This window comes from Bufo bufo, chromosome 3 (genome assembly GCF_905171765.1).
Source record: "Bufo bufo chromosome 3, aBufBuf1.1, whole genome shotgun sequence".
Classification (NCBI taxonomy): Eukaryota; Metazoa; Chordata; class Amphibia; order Anura; family Bufonidae; genus Bufo; species Bufo bufo.
The window spans coordinates 224,092,020-224,109,064 of NC_053391.1; the positions used below are offsets into that span (position 1 = coordinate 224,092,020).

The following is a 17,045-nucleotide window of genomic DNA, read 5'->3' on the forward strand; positions in this document are numbered from 1 at the left end:
CTTTATCTTTTACTAAACTTTACAGTTTGATACAAAATTACTTGGAATGTTAATATACACTTGGGCTGATTTTTCACGTGGCCGTGTGTGGTCCACTTAATGCGATTGAACCGCGTCCCGGCCACATTTTCTGGATCGACCGCAGCTCATGTGAGCTGAACTTGCTGCATAATATTGACCTATGATGCTGTGAGTTCCAGCCCAGCCATGGGTCTACTGTCCTGTACACACAACATGATTTGAGTACCGGACATTAGACCCATAGGCAGGCTGGAACTAACGCATCATTGATTACCAGGTTCACGTAAGCCCCGGTGGGTCCGGCAAATGAGGCCATCACGCGGACTGCATTTAACACATGGGCATGTAAAAGTAGCATTATCCAGGAGTACAAAAGCAGACTTTCTAGTACCACCTATTGGATGGCTACCGTATAAGTCCAGTGTCTGTCCTTTTCCAACATGCCTTGAAACTGAAGTGACTTGAGATATTATCACGTCATTGTTCCCTGGCCTGTTTAAAAGGCCGTACACTGCATTATAGGGTAGCCATCCAAGAGGTGGCATAGAGAGCCCTTTTTTTTTTTTTTCCTCCTGGATAAAAGGTTTTTCTTTACATTTTACTTTTTCTCCAGGAGCATTGCCTGGCCTAAATAACTGAACAGAAATAAATTACGGTGTGCCTGCTCATGAAGGAGGAAAAAATTGCCTGATCTAGTTCAGGGATGGCCAACTCGAGGCTCTCCAGCTGTTGCAAAACTACAACTCCCACCATGCTCAGACTGCCTACAGCAGGGCATGGTGGGAGTTGTAGTTTTACAACGGCTGCAGAGCCGCAGGTTGGCCATGCCTGATCTAGTTGCATGCTTTTTTTTTATTATATACCTATGTGTAAAACTGTAGCATGCTAATATATGGGGAACGTATTATATGGGGTGTTTATTATGGCATTTTCTTGTTTGATGTAAAGCTCCAAGCAACCTCCTCTCTGCAGGTCTCTCAAGTACAAGCAGCTACCTCCCCAAAAGAGAGCAATATATATATATATATATTATATATATATATATATATATATATATATATATATATATATATATATATATATATATATATATATATATACAGTACAGACCAAAAGTTTGGACACACCTTCTCATTCAAAGAGTTTTCTTTATTTTCATGACTATGAAAATTGTAGATTCACACTGAAGGCATTAAAACTATGAATTAACACGTGGAATTATATACATAACAAACAAGTGTGAAACATCTGAAAATATGTCATATTCTAGGTTCTTCAAAGTAGCCACCTTTTGCTTTGATTACTGCTTTGCACACTCTTGATATTCTCTTGATGAGCTTCAAGAGGTAGTCCCCTGAAATGGTTTTCACTTCACAGGTGTGCCCTGTCAGGTTTAATAAGTGGGATTTCTTGCCTTATAAATGGGGTTGGGACCATCAGTTGCATTGAGAAGTCAGGTGGATACACAGCTGATAGTCCTACTGAATAGACTGTTAGCTGCTTTTTTATTGCCATAATATAAATTCTAAGTAAAGAAAAACGAGTGGCCATCATTACTTTACTTTAAGAAATGAAGGTCAGTCAGCCGAAAAATTGGGAAAACTTTGAAAGTAAGGGCTATTTGACCATGAAGGAGAGTGATGGGGTGCTGCGCCAGATGACCTGGCCTCCACAGTCACCGGACCTGAACCCAATCGAGATGGTTTGGGGTGAGCTGGACCGCAGAGTGAAGGCAAAAGGGCCAACAAGTGCTAAGCATCTCTGGGAACTCCTTCAAGACTGTTGGAAGACCATTCATTTCAGGGGACTACCTCTTGAAGCTCATCAAGAGAATGCCAAGAGTGTGCAAAGCAGTAATCAAAGCAAAAGGTGGCTACTTTGAAGAACCTAGAATATGACATATTTTCAGTTGTTTCACACTTGTTTGTTATGTATATAATTCCACATGTGTTAATTCATAGTTTTGATGCCTTCATAGTCATGAAAATAAAGAAAACTCTTTGAATGAGAAGGTGTGTCCAAACTTTTGGTCTGTACTGTACGTCAGAGAATACAATAATTGTATTATACGTTTATGCTCGTTCATCGGGTAATTGGATCTTTTGTGCTGCATCGTTTCCCATTGGCTGTGTACACACAATCTGCGTTCGGGAAATGAGACTGCAATCGCTGCTCCTCATATTCTGGAGGAGATCTCCATGTAAATGCAGCGATCTCCTCTGCTGGCGATCAGCAGATTGTCTGGAAGGAACGCTTCCTTCCCGACAATCTGCTAGATTGTCGTCCTGTGTAAAGGGACCATAAGGTTATTAGGAAATCCCTGATTCACACTCTATACTCTACTACAGAGCTCTGTTTTCTTCACAGTCTGGGCTTGCTCTGGAGATCCGATTGCAGATTGCCTTAGATGTGGTGGAAGGCATCCGTTTTCTACACAGCCAGGGCCTGGTCCACAGAGATATTAAGCTAAAGAATGTACTGGTAAGAAGCTAGAAGTAGAAACCTGCTAACTATTTGGTGTTCTAAAGGGTCTGTGGAGGTGTTTTTTTCTTTCCCTTTTCCCTAATTTTATTTTTGGGCCAAAGTAATGAATGGTGTCTGGCTTTCTCCACTCGCTAGACACGCGATGAATATCTAAGGGTGGGTTCACATCACGTTTTTACGTGTTTCCCATCCGTTTGATGTATATGTTGGAGGGAAAAAGGATACTAAAATGCAGCACACCACATTTTTGTTTCTTGCAGAGTCCACGTGATGTGAACCCACCCTAAGATATGTATACCCTTTAATTAAGGGGATCGGTTACCAGCGACCCCCCCCCTATCCAACTGCATAGACACACAGCCATATTTAACCTGATTAAAACACGTTTTTTTTTTTCTGTTGATCCGAGGCTCCTTTCCTGAGTTATGATACTTTTTCAATATGCAAGTTAGGCCTTTGACGCAATGAAGACGTCGCCATTGCTCTTGTTGCACCCAAGCTTTACTCATTTCTGTGGCCAGGCCCCTCACTGGCTGCTTTGACAGGGCCAGGCAGCGGCAAAGGAGGGGCCCGCCAAAGAAATGGGTGTAGCTTGGGTATTATAAGACCGATGATTTGCATATTAATATTCAGCAGTTTTCACACTGACCACTAAGCCCAGGTGACACTTCTTGGTCTGTAGAGATTACTTTTCCGCAGTCCTCTCATTATCACAGGTAGGATTACAATGACCGATATTGGATGGGTGAAATGGATAACTTGACAGACACCGGATCCACCATTTACAATAGGCGATGGTCTCCTCTTACCTACTCCTTCCTTGCACAGATCACAGGGCATGCCTAGAAAACTCTCCCATAGCAGTCCAAACCCTGCAAAGCTTATTCTCAATGCCAAAATAGGTGGTATATATGGTGATATTCACACTTGCCTTGGGGTCCGTTCTGTTTGTTTGGAACCATGCCACATAAGGCTCCCTGTGGTATCTGTAGTTCCTACTCTCACTCCATGCGGTATAGATGTATGCAGTGATTGTCTACTGCAGGCATCCTCAAACTGCGGCCCTCCAGCTGTTGCAAAACTACAACTCCCAGCATGCCCGAACAGCCTACAGGTATCAGCCTACAGCAGGGCATTGTGGGAGTTGTAGTTTTAAGACAGCTGGAGGGCCGCAGTTTGAGGATGCCTGGTCTATTTCAACATTTCTGTTGTGACGCTGGCAAACATATGCATTGTATTGTGTTTAATACTTTTACAGTTGGATAAAACGAACAGGGCAAAGATAACTGATCTGGGTTTCTGCAAGCCGGAGGCTATGATGTCTGGCAGCATTGTAGGAACTCCTATACACATGGCACCAGAGCTCTTTTCAGGTAAATCTCACATTCAAACCTATATATGGAAATCATTTTGGACATTATCTATTATACATGCTTTTAGAGGCTCAATTGGAAAGATAAGGCGTATAATATATTATATAATCTGGTGACGTTCTCTGTATATTCACAATACTGAACTTGTCCACACATTACTACATAACCTATAGTAATGTGGTGACAGATCTTATGGAATACTTCTACATGTAATGTTCTCTGTATAGTAATACTACTACAGAATCTATCCACACAATAGTACATGATCAGTCCTGCTCCGTTCTATGGACATCTGTTTAGGATTTTTAGTTTCAGTTTGGCATAGCCCAGCTAACAAACCATTTCCATGAACAGGAGTATTTTCTTTCTATTGTTACTATGGTAGTGGCTCCCTCTTGTGGTTACATGTAAATACTGTAATATTTTTGAGCCAGAGACAGACATCAGTTATACAATATTTTTCAGACTATAAGATGCACCTACGATATTTAGGAGGAAAATAAGAAAAAAAGAATGTTTCAGCACACCTCAGATCAGACCCCTATTAAGCCCCCAAGCTGCATCAGACCTGGGATCAGACCCCCTTCAGACCTTAGATAAGATCCCCCATTCATCCTCCGACTTCATATCAGACTCCCAAGCTCCATAAAAAAAAATACCTTTCCTGCTGTGTACCACGCTGGCACTCACCGCTCCTTGGTCTTCTGCCAGCCTTGCACTGCACTGCTCTGCACCATGACCTGATATTGCACAGCGTCAGGTCATATGCGTGCCTACACGCACCAAGTCCTTATGCTGTACAACGTCAGGACACTGAAAGAAGACCTGGCAGCAGTGAGTACAGCCAGCGCCGTGCTACACTCCCCACTTCCCATTCCTCCTGCATACTGATGACTGCTTCCATAATGGAATCTGTCATTAACATTCGCACTATAAGGCGCACTGCCATGGGTTGACGAGATCAACAAGAACTTTGAGACGAGCGAGTGTCTCGCTCCGGGATCGCAGCGTGAGTATGCAACAGCTCCTGTCCTGACCTCTCAGCACTGACTGGGTCTCATAGCATTATATAGATTTATGCTTTTTTAACCTTTACAGTCCTGGAATGTATTGTATAACACTGACAGCATTATGTTCTGATACTGAATACAGCTGGTAAGATCTTTAGCTGAATCTCTGTTGGAATTGAGTTCATGAGCAGATGTGGCCAATAAGCAGCAGCACTTGTCTGCAGTCTCCATTACCACATCCTGTCCTGTCTTCCTCTCTGTACTTCATGTCTCCTGATGAACTCCATTCCCACAAAGATTCAGCTAAATTTCATATTAAACTGTATTCAGGATCATAATCCCTGACAAGCAGATCAGAGAGGAGGATGAGGCAGCTCTTTAGCTCAGTGTTGTGAAGTAACTTGTCCTCCTGTGTGATTAGGACAGGTTTTGTGTGCACTAATAGGATGGCGGCCATTTTATTTCTCCTAATCATTGCTCCCTAGACAAAACGAGCCATTCTAACTAATGAAATGTATTTGGGAATATATTTATAATGAAGTAATATTTGCGTATTTTCATTTTCTTAATTCCTGGAGAACTTCTTTAAAGGAGTTTACTCACTTCACCAAATGGCATTTATCATGCAGAGAAAGTAAATACAAGCCACTTACTAATGTATTGTTATTATCCATATTGCCTCCTTTGCTGGCTGGATTCGTTTTTCCATCACATTATACACTGCTCGTTTCCATGGTTACAGACCACCCTGCAATCCATCAGTAGTGGCCATGCTTGCACACTATAGAAAAAAGCACCAGCATATGTGAGCTCTCACGGTCCTGGCCACCAGGAAGTCCGGCACTTTTTTCTATAGTGTGCAAACAAGGCCACTGCTGATGGATTGCAGGGTGGTCGTAACCATGGAAATGAGGCATGTATAATGTGATAAAAAAATAAATCCAGCCAGCAAAGGAGGCAATATGGATAATAACAATACATTAGTAAGTGTCTTGTATTAACTTTATTAATTGTATGAATTATATGAATTTGAGGACATGCTGTATTCTGCTGTAGATTTGTAAGAACCAGGCTTTCTTAAAGGAGTTGACCAGGATATTTGTATTGATAGCCTTTCCTGGAATAGGCCATCAATATCTGGTTGGCGGGGTCTGACACCCCTCACCCCCTCCAGTCAGCTGTTCCAAAGTGGCTCCAGAAGTAGGTGCAGGGACTGCACAGCTCTGTCCCTTGTGCAGTAACCCGCTCCCTGTTCTGCATGGTTTATTCTAAGGATAGAAAATCCTGGGCAGTGCCTTTTAAAGGGGTGGACTGGCATTGGAACCGACCCCTGGGGTGTTTTCAACTCTCCCATTCAACATTTAAAAAAAAACCACATACCTGTCCATGTTCCCATCCTCTGCTCTGTAGCCGGCCATTTCCGGTCCCTGCATGACCAGATAGCAGCTAGTCCCATGACAACTGCGGCTAGTCATAGGCCTCAGCGGTGCTTTGAATGCTACATCATTGCCTGTGATTGGCGTCAACACTAATGGGACCAAGCCATTTCCTCGTCTTGCAGAAGACCGTAAGTGGCCAGGAACAGAGCAGCGGTGGGACTGGACAGGTGAATGAGTTTTTTATGTTCAGGAGAACCTCAGGGGTTGGCTGAAAAACCCATTTAACACCAGTCCTCAAGTACAGTGCCCACAACAAGTTACGATTTGAGACTATCCCATAGGGAGAAAACATGTATCCTTTCTGAAACACTGACCATATCACCTGTGAAAGCCTGAAACTTCACCTGTTTGCCGTACATGCGGAGTAGAGATTCACTTGCATCCAAAAAACAGATAGCCTGACTTGTAGCCTTGTTCTATTTCTCCTATAGGAAAATACGACAATTCTGTGGATGTTTATGCATTCGGGATCCTGTTTTGGTATATTTGCTCAGGATCAGTGAAACTTCCAGAGGCCTTTGAGAAATGCTCAAGTAAAGACCATCTGTGGAATAATGTCAGAAAAGGTAAACTGTTGCTTGGCAAAATGTCATCAGTGTAGTCTATAGTATGGTGCCCTATTTAAGAGCAGCACAGTATGAGGAGCAGTAGCCAAAATGGCACAAATAAAATAAAAAGAAATTACTAGGCACAAAGAGGGGAATATATCAAGCCCTGCATGCTAGTTTCCTGGCATCGAAAAGTCAAAATTTTTTGTGTAAGCCCTTTTTGCTTTGGTTTAAAAAAAAAATAAAAATCACATCACTTTTTAGAAAGTCGGTTGCATGTACTGAAAAGGACTGGGCCCGCCCGCTGCTGCCAACAGGTTTATCAGAACCTATACCAGGAAACGTGTAGCTCATTGCTGGCATAGATTTGTTTCTGGCACACAGACAGCTGTATGTTAATCCACTGGACTTTTTATTAAAGGAAATCTGCCCCATAGTTTGAGGGGAGCATTGGAAGACTCCCTTTAAGTCTCCTATTTCTTTTTCAATTGGTCTTAATTAAACATTTCCGACAGTTTTTGTTCTACAGCCTTCACTTTCAGTGCTTCTGCAGACCATTTCTTTCTGCCTTACAGTGAATCCGTCAGGGAGCTGCTCTGAATGCAGGAGTTTTCAAATGCGCTGAAACTGAAAACTGTGGAGGAAAAATAATAGAAAATTGTTAATAAAGACCAAACGAAAAAACAATTTTTTAGCCCCATCTGTAAAATGCAATGATACAAAAAATTGTTCCCCAAAGGTGTCTCTGAAGCTTTTAAAGAGGACCTGTAACCACAAAATGCAATGCAATCTGCAAGCAGCATATTATAGAGTGGGAGGAGCCGAACCGATTGATTATATAGCTTTTGGAAGAAGATTCCGTAACACCTGTAGTTTATTCATTTGTATCTCTGCTTTTTTTTTTTTTTTTTTTACTTAAAGGGGATGTCTCACTTCGGCAAATGTCATTTGTCATGTAGAGAAAGTTAATACAAGGCCATATTGCCTCCTTTTCTTTTTTTTTTTTTTTTTTTTATCTGATTATACACTTCTTGTTTCCATGGTTATGACGACCCTGCTATCCAGAGGTGGCCGTGCCTGCACCCTATAGTAAAAATTTCTGGGCTATACACACTGCCGCAGTCCCAGCCGCAAGATTGGCTAGAGCTTTTTCCCATTTGCAAGCATGGCCACCGCTGATGGATTGCAAGGTGGTTGTAACCATGGAAACGTGCAGTGTATAATGTGATCGGGAAAAAAGCCAGCAAAGGACGCAATATGCACAATCACAATACATTAGTAAGTACCTTATATTAACTTTGTCTACATGATAAATGTCATTTGCTGACGTGAGACAACCCGTTTAAGTTCAGAAAAAGCAGAGTTTTACTGAAGCTTTTCCCACAAAACTATGTACCACTCTGCTGAGCTCTTCCTGCTCTAACATGCTGCATTTCATGGTGACAGATCCTCTTTAAAGATGGCATTCCCCTGTCACAACATTAGGAGATGAAGCTATCGCTGTTCTTCTTCCCTCACAGGAGCACGTCCTGAGAGGCTTCCAGTCTTTGATGAGGAGTGCTGGAAGTTAATGGAGGCATGCTGGAATGGAGACCCTTCTCAGCGACCCCTTCTGGGCATTGTGCAGCCCATGTTACAGGGTATCATGGACAGACTTTGCCGTAACCAGGAGTCTTGCAAAAACCTGGAAGATTCAACCTGAAGATAAGCACTTGTGGATGTTTAGATGCTGCCTGCTGACTCCTTGTACAGAAGGAAGGTGAACGCTCCTTGTATGACCTGGCACTCCTAGCCCTGTGCATGTTGTCTTACAATACAGTGACGCTATGGAATGAGCTTTTCCATGTTCTCGCATGTAGTCGCCTTCTGACCCTATTTACTCCAAAGGACTGGTGGCTATGGACAGACTTGAAGAAGTTCCTGTTCATAGGATTGTGGCATGTTTACAGAGCTTGCTCATGAACCATCTCTTGAGCATGGAATAGTGATGGGTTCTTGTTCCTTCCATGAAAAGTCACTGTATGTGGCTTTTTTGATTGGGAAGGAATTTTATGCTCCAAATAGAATCTATACACAAATGAACACTATTGGGTTGTACCAGAGATGTTCCCTTTAAAGGCCTGTTACCTCCCCTCTTATACAACTTTTCACCTAATTTTCAGTACACTGTCAGTGCCGTTGTTTCCTCTGGTATCGCAGTCAGTGGTCTTATACGACACACCGCATTCAACCCATGGTGTGGAAGATTTTTCGAATTCTGTGTTTAAAGGTGCTGCACGTTTTAAAAGCACTAGATTTTTTTTTTTTTTTCTGTTTTTTTTTTTTTCTTTTTATATTTCTATTTTCATTTTAATTCTGTTACCCTCTTAAATCTACAGGAATCATCCAGTAAGGTTCATACCATTATGAACTCTAGGTATTGGGAGAGAATTCTGGGAACAACATCTGAACAATGTATAATAAAAAGTTTCGTGCAACTTTCTGTTATAATTCCACCAAGTTTTAAAGATGTGCTGGCTGTCAGTGAATGGACCACTCCTGCTCACCAAGGAGCATGGCTTATTGCTGTGTACCTATGTCAGCAGGACACAACCAGAGCAAGGTTTCGGCCTCTACGTGTAAACAATGCATGTTTCCATTAGCTGACAGCAAGCAGGGATTTTGCGAAGTGAGGAATCTATTACATGAAGTTTATTAGAAAGCTTTAAAACTTCTTAATGCAAGAATAAACCTATCTGCGCTGCCTGTCAAGATATGTGCAGATTTCAGTGCAGAAAGTCAGCAGTGTTTTGGATTAGATTTGTGAATGTGACAGATTTTCTGCATGCAGTTCTGCTGTGGAAAATCTGCAGCGTTTGCACTACATGTGGCCATTCCCTAAACCTAAAATCTGTCAGTGGTACCTAGAGTACTTTATATACTATTTCCGCTAAAGTTTTAAGCATTTCACTGTGTTCCAGGGACCAGTAGAATTGACAGTGCTGATGGTTTTTGATGTGTCGTGCATTGGTTTACTTAGTAATGAAACACTATCTGCCATGAGCAGTGACTAGCTTACTGTCCCGTGATGTACTGTACTTGTAGTGCTCCTTTGTACTGTTATATGACTGTGCTCCTGTTAAACCTCACAAAGGACTTGACATGTAAACTATGGTAACATGGGCTCCAAGTTTTAGAAGTTTGATGGTCAACAGACTGAGTTTATTAATAATTTTATTAAAAGCTATAATAATAAACCGTGCCTTGCTAATGCATTGTGTCCACCTTCTACCACCTTTCAGTATTAGACGTACAGATTCACCGATGTATTCCTCACGAGGTGCCTTCACATGCACCATAATTTTACACCGCAGGCAAATGCACTGCATAATCCCTATGGCTTTAATGCGGATTTCATCTTTTGTAATGCAGTGCATAAGACTCCTATGTAATGCGTGCAGGGAATTTTTCAATGTCGTATGTGTTAAGCCAGCGTAGACTGGAGGATGTCCACTGCATGCACAAGCAGCCATCGTTCTCAGTAAGGCCTCATGCATGCGACCGTTCCGTTTTTTTTTTTTTTGCGGTCTGCAAAACACTGAAGCCGCCCGTGTGCCTTCTGCAATTTACGGAACGGGCAGCCCATTGTAGATATGCCTATTCTTATCCACAAACTGACAAGAATAGGACATGTTATATTTTTTTTTTTTGTGGGGCCACGGAACGGAGCAACGGATGTGGACAGCACACTGAGTGCTGTCCGCATCTTTTGCGACCCCATTGAAGTGAATGGGTCCGCACCTGAGCCGCAAAAACTGAAGCTCTGATGCGGACCAGAACAACGGTCGTGTGCATCAGGCCTAACTATTAAGAATTGCCTGTTTTTATCTTAAGAATCCTGGTAAATGAAACTTGAAGACATGGATGTAAAGATCTGACTTTGAAAAGATTTCCCTTTTCTTGACAGGTTAGAGACTCTTTGCCAGAGCAGGCAGTGTTAATTTTTTTTTTTATATATATAAGATGCATGTCTGTTGTTCACTGGCCATCCACAATAGTTAGTTGTCAACTGGCCAATGGCTCTCTACCCCATTTCCCCACACACATGCATGCTCAGCCAAACATTTCTGAGTCCTGAATGGGTGGAGGGGAGAAAACCCTTTGCCAGGTGTCTGGCATTGGCTATCACCCCTAGAAAAAAAATAACCAGGTAGTTTAAACTGAGAGTCAGGAGGCCCCCTACACATTATATGGTTGGCCATTTCGTCTGACCTTTTATGTAATGCATAGCAGATTTTTTGCATCTGACTCCCACCGATCAGATATTGATGACCTAAGATCGCGGATGTTGTACTTCAGGAAAACTCTTTAAGGGGTTTGTCCTAAGATTTACTTTCCTGTGGATAGGGTATACATGTCTGATAGGTGAGGGTCTGACCGCTTGGACAACTAATGATCATGAGAAGGGTCGGGGGGTCCTGTGCCCCCCATATAAATGGTGTAGCTGTCGAGCATGTGCGCTGCTGCTCCATTCGTATACATAGGACGGCCAGAGAAGACTTTTTGACTTGACAAAGCCTTTCAGAATCTAATCTTCTACAAATAAGTTTACAAAATTACCAAAGAACTCAAACTTTCCGTTAATATAGTTGGTCTTTTGTATAAAGGCAGTGTCTCTTCAAACAAAAGCATCCATAAGATTCTCATAGGGGTATTAGGTGTTTGAAGGAACTCTACTGGCTGACTGAGCTCTTCTATACGGTGGCAGAAATTGTGTATAAGGCCAGAGACAGACTAGCAAGTTCAATGCGAGAAACTCGCTGCGTGTGGCAGTGAGTACCCTTTCTGAACTCTGCTCTTGTGACAGGATTGCATGGTATGATAATGATTTATAATGCTGTGTATCTCTGGATCTACTGAATTACACTTACAGCATTATGTCAGTGTAACCTAGGTCTCACAGGGACACACAGCATTATAATGCTGTGCAATCCCATCACAGGAGCAGAGTTCAGAACAGTATCTTACACTGCCACACGCAGCGAGTTTCTCGAATTGAACTTGCTCACTCCACTAGGAGCTGAATAATTGGACACTGCCGAAACCTTTATGTGCATCATGACAGTCTAGTTTTTTTTTTAATCATATTTTTGGTTGATTGTTATCCTAACTATATTTAGACAAATGTCAAAATTGCAGATAGAGGGACATGCTTTAATATATTATAGTCACTTGTTACACACGTTATCATATTTGGTTTCTTTCATGATTAGTGCCTCTAATGAAGTAATCCTGGTTTACAGTCGCAAAGCTCTTAGAGGGACAGTTCCGTCAGCATTTTTTAATCACCCATTGACGACCTACACGTGACTGTTCTGTGTAAATTTTATTTTTTATGTAAAGAACAAGTGGATGACTTTCTATAATCTTTTTAAGTTGCTCCACTCTTACTAGTACCGCGTCTGATGGAAATGTCCCTTTAATAGACCATTACATAGGGTACTGTATTTGGCAATACATATTCAATGTACCAAACACTTTATGTAAATGTAATGATGGTGTATATATTCAGTCACTGAGGATGACTAGCAATAGGAAAAGCACTGAGTAGATTTGCAGCTTTTCTATGGCATATAAAAACAGAATGGGCGAGATTTATCAAAAGTAGTGCAAAGAAAAACGGTCACTGGAAAATGAAAAGACCAATATAGTTGCTAGGGGCAACTCTTTTTCTTTTGCAGTTTTAATAAATCTCCCTCAATGAGTTATACTAGAGTTAACGCTTTGTATATTGCGTTGTCTCGACTGATATTATAACCGGTCTACGTTCCTACTTGTCTTGCGTCTGTTACTTTTGATTTTTTTTTGTTAAAAGTGTTATTAGAGATGACCATGTTTTCAAAGTCCATATTTTGTTCCCTCTATTAACCATTTTGACGTTCACTATAAAGTATTAATGCGAAATAAAGGTTTATTTATGCAATTTCCTTCAGTGAAGTACCGCATGTGAACAAATCCACCTACATTGCGGTCCTCCCAGACCTTGTGATTGATGCTGAGAAGCACAAATGGCTATAATCTCTGGTCTTGCGGGACCAGAACTTTGGCAGATATGTTCATACGTGCTACTTCTCCACAAGCAATTCATCGACTTAAAGAGCCTCTGTCAGCAGATTTGTACCTATGAAACTGGCGGACCTGTTACATGTGCACTTGGCAGCTGAAGGCATCTGTGTTGGTCCCATGTTCATATGTGCCCACATTGCTGAGAAAAAGGATTTCATATATGCAAATGAGCCTCTAGGAGCAACGGGGGCGTTGCTGTTACACCTAGAGGCTCTGCTCTCTCTCTGCAGCTCCTGCGCCCCCTGCACTTTGATGGACAGGGCCAGGCATTGTGATATTTACACTACCTGGCCCTGTCAAAGTGCAGAGGGCGTAGCAGTTGAAAATATCAAAATGCCTGGCCCTGACCATCAAAGTGGAGAGGGCGCAGCAGCTGCATTTTTCTCAGCACTGCGGGCACATATGAACATGGGACCAACACAGATGCCTTCAGCTGCCAAGTGCACATGTAACAGGTCAAGCAGTTTCATAGCTACAAAGCTGCTGACAGATGCCCTTTTAATACAAGTTATTTGTATCAAAGAAGTGCTCGAGTTTTCTATGGGATTCTTTGATAGACCGGGCACTACTATTCCTATACCAGGGTGCCATGTTAAAAGTAATTTGATTGTTGCATTTGCCTTACCGATATGAACACAGATCTTACACAGAGACTCCCACAAGAGTCCAGCCTGATTATTGGCTATGTTCTCTGAGATTCTGGCTGGAGTGTCAGTAAACATGAATAAAGTCTGACTTCAGCTAAATTGGGCAACAGTCCTCTGGCTGGTCATCTCCCATGAGCTAGTCAGCAGCTATCCCACTGGCTGGAGCACAGCAGATGGACTGTGACATCGCACAGGAATCGGTAAAAGTACAATGGACACCAGTTATTGGTTATAGGAAGATATCTTTTATAACTGATCGTTCTATGCTCCATACATGTAAATGATGGTCCCACATGTAGGTGGAAAATGGCCCAACAGCGAACAAATGATTAGAGTCAGGCGATTGTGCTGATTTTTCTCTTCATTATGTATATGTTTGTATATTGCACTTTAAGAGCTAGGGATACAGAAGAGCTACAGTCTATTCTCTAGCGCGTCTGCACTTCCAGATAGATTTACTTAAATTAGCACTTAAGAGATTTTCCTTTACTCCACTTTACCCTATGTATAAACCAAACTCTTTTACAAAAGTACATCCATATATCTTCACACAACTGTAGACCTGGCAACTGCTTAAATAGTGAATCCCTAAGTCTGTGCCCTCCATTAGCAGATGGCCCATGCTTGCTGCTTCATACACATAATACAGACTGCTGTAACTTTCCAGAGCTAAACCCCTAAAGTATTGCATTGTGTCTGATCTCTACTAGAACATCACACAAATTTTCAGACGGCACTCCGTGGTGTTACCAGCGCTGGCAACACCTGTTATGTGGTCCTGCTAGTGCCTGATGAAGGGCTTATGTTAGCCCGAAACGTTGCAAGCAACTTGTGTACCACTGTGCCCGGCTGAAATATTATGAAATAAATTACTACATATTATCATCACCACGGAGTGCTGTCTAAAAATTTGTGTGATATTTACAGTTCTTGAGGTGGAGCTATAGAACGCAACCCGGACGTGCACCCAACTTTGCCAGTTTCAGATAGTGCTGTGGTCTATTATTTTTGAAAGTATTGAAGATTACTCTACTAGAACATATCAGGGAATTGCTGTTTATGCAGTTCCTTAATATGGGTTAACCTAACTGCATGGTTAGGGCTACATGGCAAGATTTGTTTGGTCCAGATGCACATTTGTTTGCAGAAAATCCACATGAAAACGGCATGAAAAATGCTATAAAAACCGCACATAAATCCCAGTTTTTGTGCATTTTTTTGGTTTAGATTTTTCTGTGCATTTTACGACTCTATTGAAATTAAAGTCTATGGGGGAACCACAGTTCATCAGCTACAGAGCCGCACAAACAACCATGCTGTGGATTGTAAAAGCCACACCGCAGGTCAATCTCCATGTGCACAAACTACGCACGGTGTACATAAGATTTGGCAATTCTCGTTCACTTTGTTACTGTGTTAGGGCTCATGCAGATGGCCGTTGCCCGGTCCCCAATGCACGGGCACTATCCGTGCGGCTGCCAGATGCAACTTGAATGGGTGCGTGATCCATCTGCACCTCAAAAAAATAGAACATGTTCTCCTTTTTTTTTTTTTTTTTTTTTTTTTTTTTTTTTTTTGTGGTGTGGGGCACGGAGAGAAAGCACAAGTGCGGACCAGCAATACGGGAACGACCGTCTGTATGAGCCCTTACACTGTATGTAAATCTGCATAATATGCACCGCCTGCAGGTACCCTTAATGGAATGGTACTGTGAGGCACGCCAACCGTTCCAGCCCCATTAATTTCAATGGGAGATGTGGAGCAGTCATGTGACTTTTGCAGCATAGAGCTTTATACATGTATTTTGGGATTAGAAAAAAATAATTGCATGACCAAGTTGCACCCTGTTCACAGGACTAACCTTAATGCACCAGTTTGACACAGCTGGGAATAGCATTAAAAGTTGCCATGTAACCAAGATATGGAGTAGTGTTTGCCAGGTTCCTGTTTTTATCATTTTAAAATAAAGTAGTTCCAGCAATAATGTATACCCCTCCCTATTTTAAAATCTCTTGTATGGAAAAATAAGTAATGTTTTATAATATGCTTTTTTTATATTTGTCCAGAGAGCGGTGGGCCTCATTTATCAAAACTGTCTAACAGCCTAATTGTGTTGCTCATGGCAACCAATCACAGTGCAGATTTTATTTTTCCAGAGAACATAGAGAAATCTAAGCTGAGCCCTGATTGGTTGCTACAGCTGAGAGGGCCCAGTTGTCAGTTGAGGCCTGTAGGAGTTGTCATGTTGAAGCCTAGTTGTGCTTAAAAATGTTGTGCTCTGCTTTTCCCCGTTTCTCAAACTCCTCTCCAGAAAACACTAAATAAAATCGGACTATAAATGTATATTTTATTAGAATGTCTTCGTAGTTATTTTTATATATGTATTACATGTACAATATTAGACTACACTGTATTGTGCAATTTCCCATTAAACTCCTTAACGAGATGAATATTTTTGTTGTCTGTATTTTTTCAGGTAGTGGGGTGCCTGTATTTTCTGGTCAGGGCTATATATTACTGACAAAATGTACTGATCCCCTAGGGGACAAAGGGGTAAAACTTAACATTTATTCCTAAGTCAAAAAAAGTGAAGCACTAACCTAAAGCATCGGCCTGAGGGGCCTCTGAACAGACTAACATGAAGACAGCCCAATGGGGCCAGGACGTACAAACACAAATGGGTAACACTAATGGAAAGCAGACAAAAAAAGGAACGTTCTCACCCATCAGATGCTGTAGGCGTAGATGGTGGAGTCACTTGAATGCATGCGGCCTCCCATACGATGGATTGCATGGATGTGTTACCAATGGAGATGATTCCAACATAGAAACCTCAGCAAGGCAGGAAACTGGAGCAAGGAATCCCTAATCAACCCTGGTAAAGGGGTGGGGGCTAAATCACCCTGCCTACCTATACGAGGTACTTGCCCCGCAAGGACCGTCCCCGTCCGGATACCTATCCCTAATAGGCGGAATCCCTAGTACACCCTATAAAGGTAGACTCCCGACGTGTCACATTTCATTCAAGACGAACTCATCAGGGGAGATGTACAAATACAATGCCAGGCTGATGGTAAAGCCTGCATTGAAAAAAACAAAAAATGGGGAAAAAGGAATAAGCATACGGTGGTTGAAGCTGGAATACAGATAATCCAGCAGGTATAAGAGGGGCCAGGCCAGTGGAGCCAAGACAACCACAAACCACAGTGAAGGTCCAAATATGACCCAGGATATAAGTTATCCAAAACAGCTGTCAGCAAAGGACGCTTACCTGTCAGCGCTTTTAAAAACCCAGACCAGCGCGCCAGTGTCCCGGACCCGCCCCACTTCTGCCCACGTGACTCCGAGTAGAGGAAGTCACATGGCCGGTGGAACGCAGGGAGAGGTGGCGCGGCGATGCGTCCCAGGAACCGCAACG

At 42.2% G+C, this 17,045-nt stretch overlaps 1 protein-coding gene across 1 annotated transcript in view; it reads left to right on the top strand.

Annotated features, from left to right (window-relative positions):
• DSTYK (dual serine/threonine and tyrosine protein kinase) overlaps positions 1 to 10,423 on the top strand; it is a 103,419-nt gene extending 92,996 nt beyond the window's left edge. The window contains exons 10-13 of the mRNA XM_040423984.1: positions 2,389 to 2,502; positions 3,764 to 3,878; positions 6,759 to 6,893; positions 8,396 to 10,423. Of these exons, the coding sequence (XP_040279918.1) occupies positions 2,389 to 2,502; positions 3,764 to 3,878; positions 6,759 to 6,893; positions 8,396 to 8,577 (546 nt within the window). The 3' untranslated portion in view covers positions 8,578 to 10,423. The remainder of the gene's footprint in view (positions 1 to 2,388; positions 2,503 to 3,763; positions 3,879 to 6,758; positions 6,894 to 8,395) is intronic.
• The last annotated feature ends 6,622 nt before the right edge of the window (positions 10,424 to 17,045 follow it).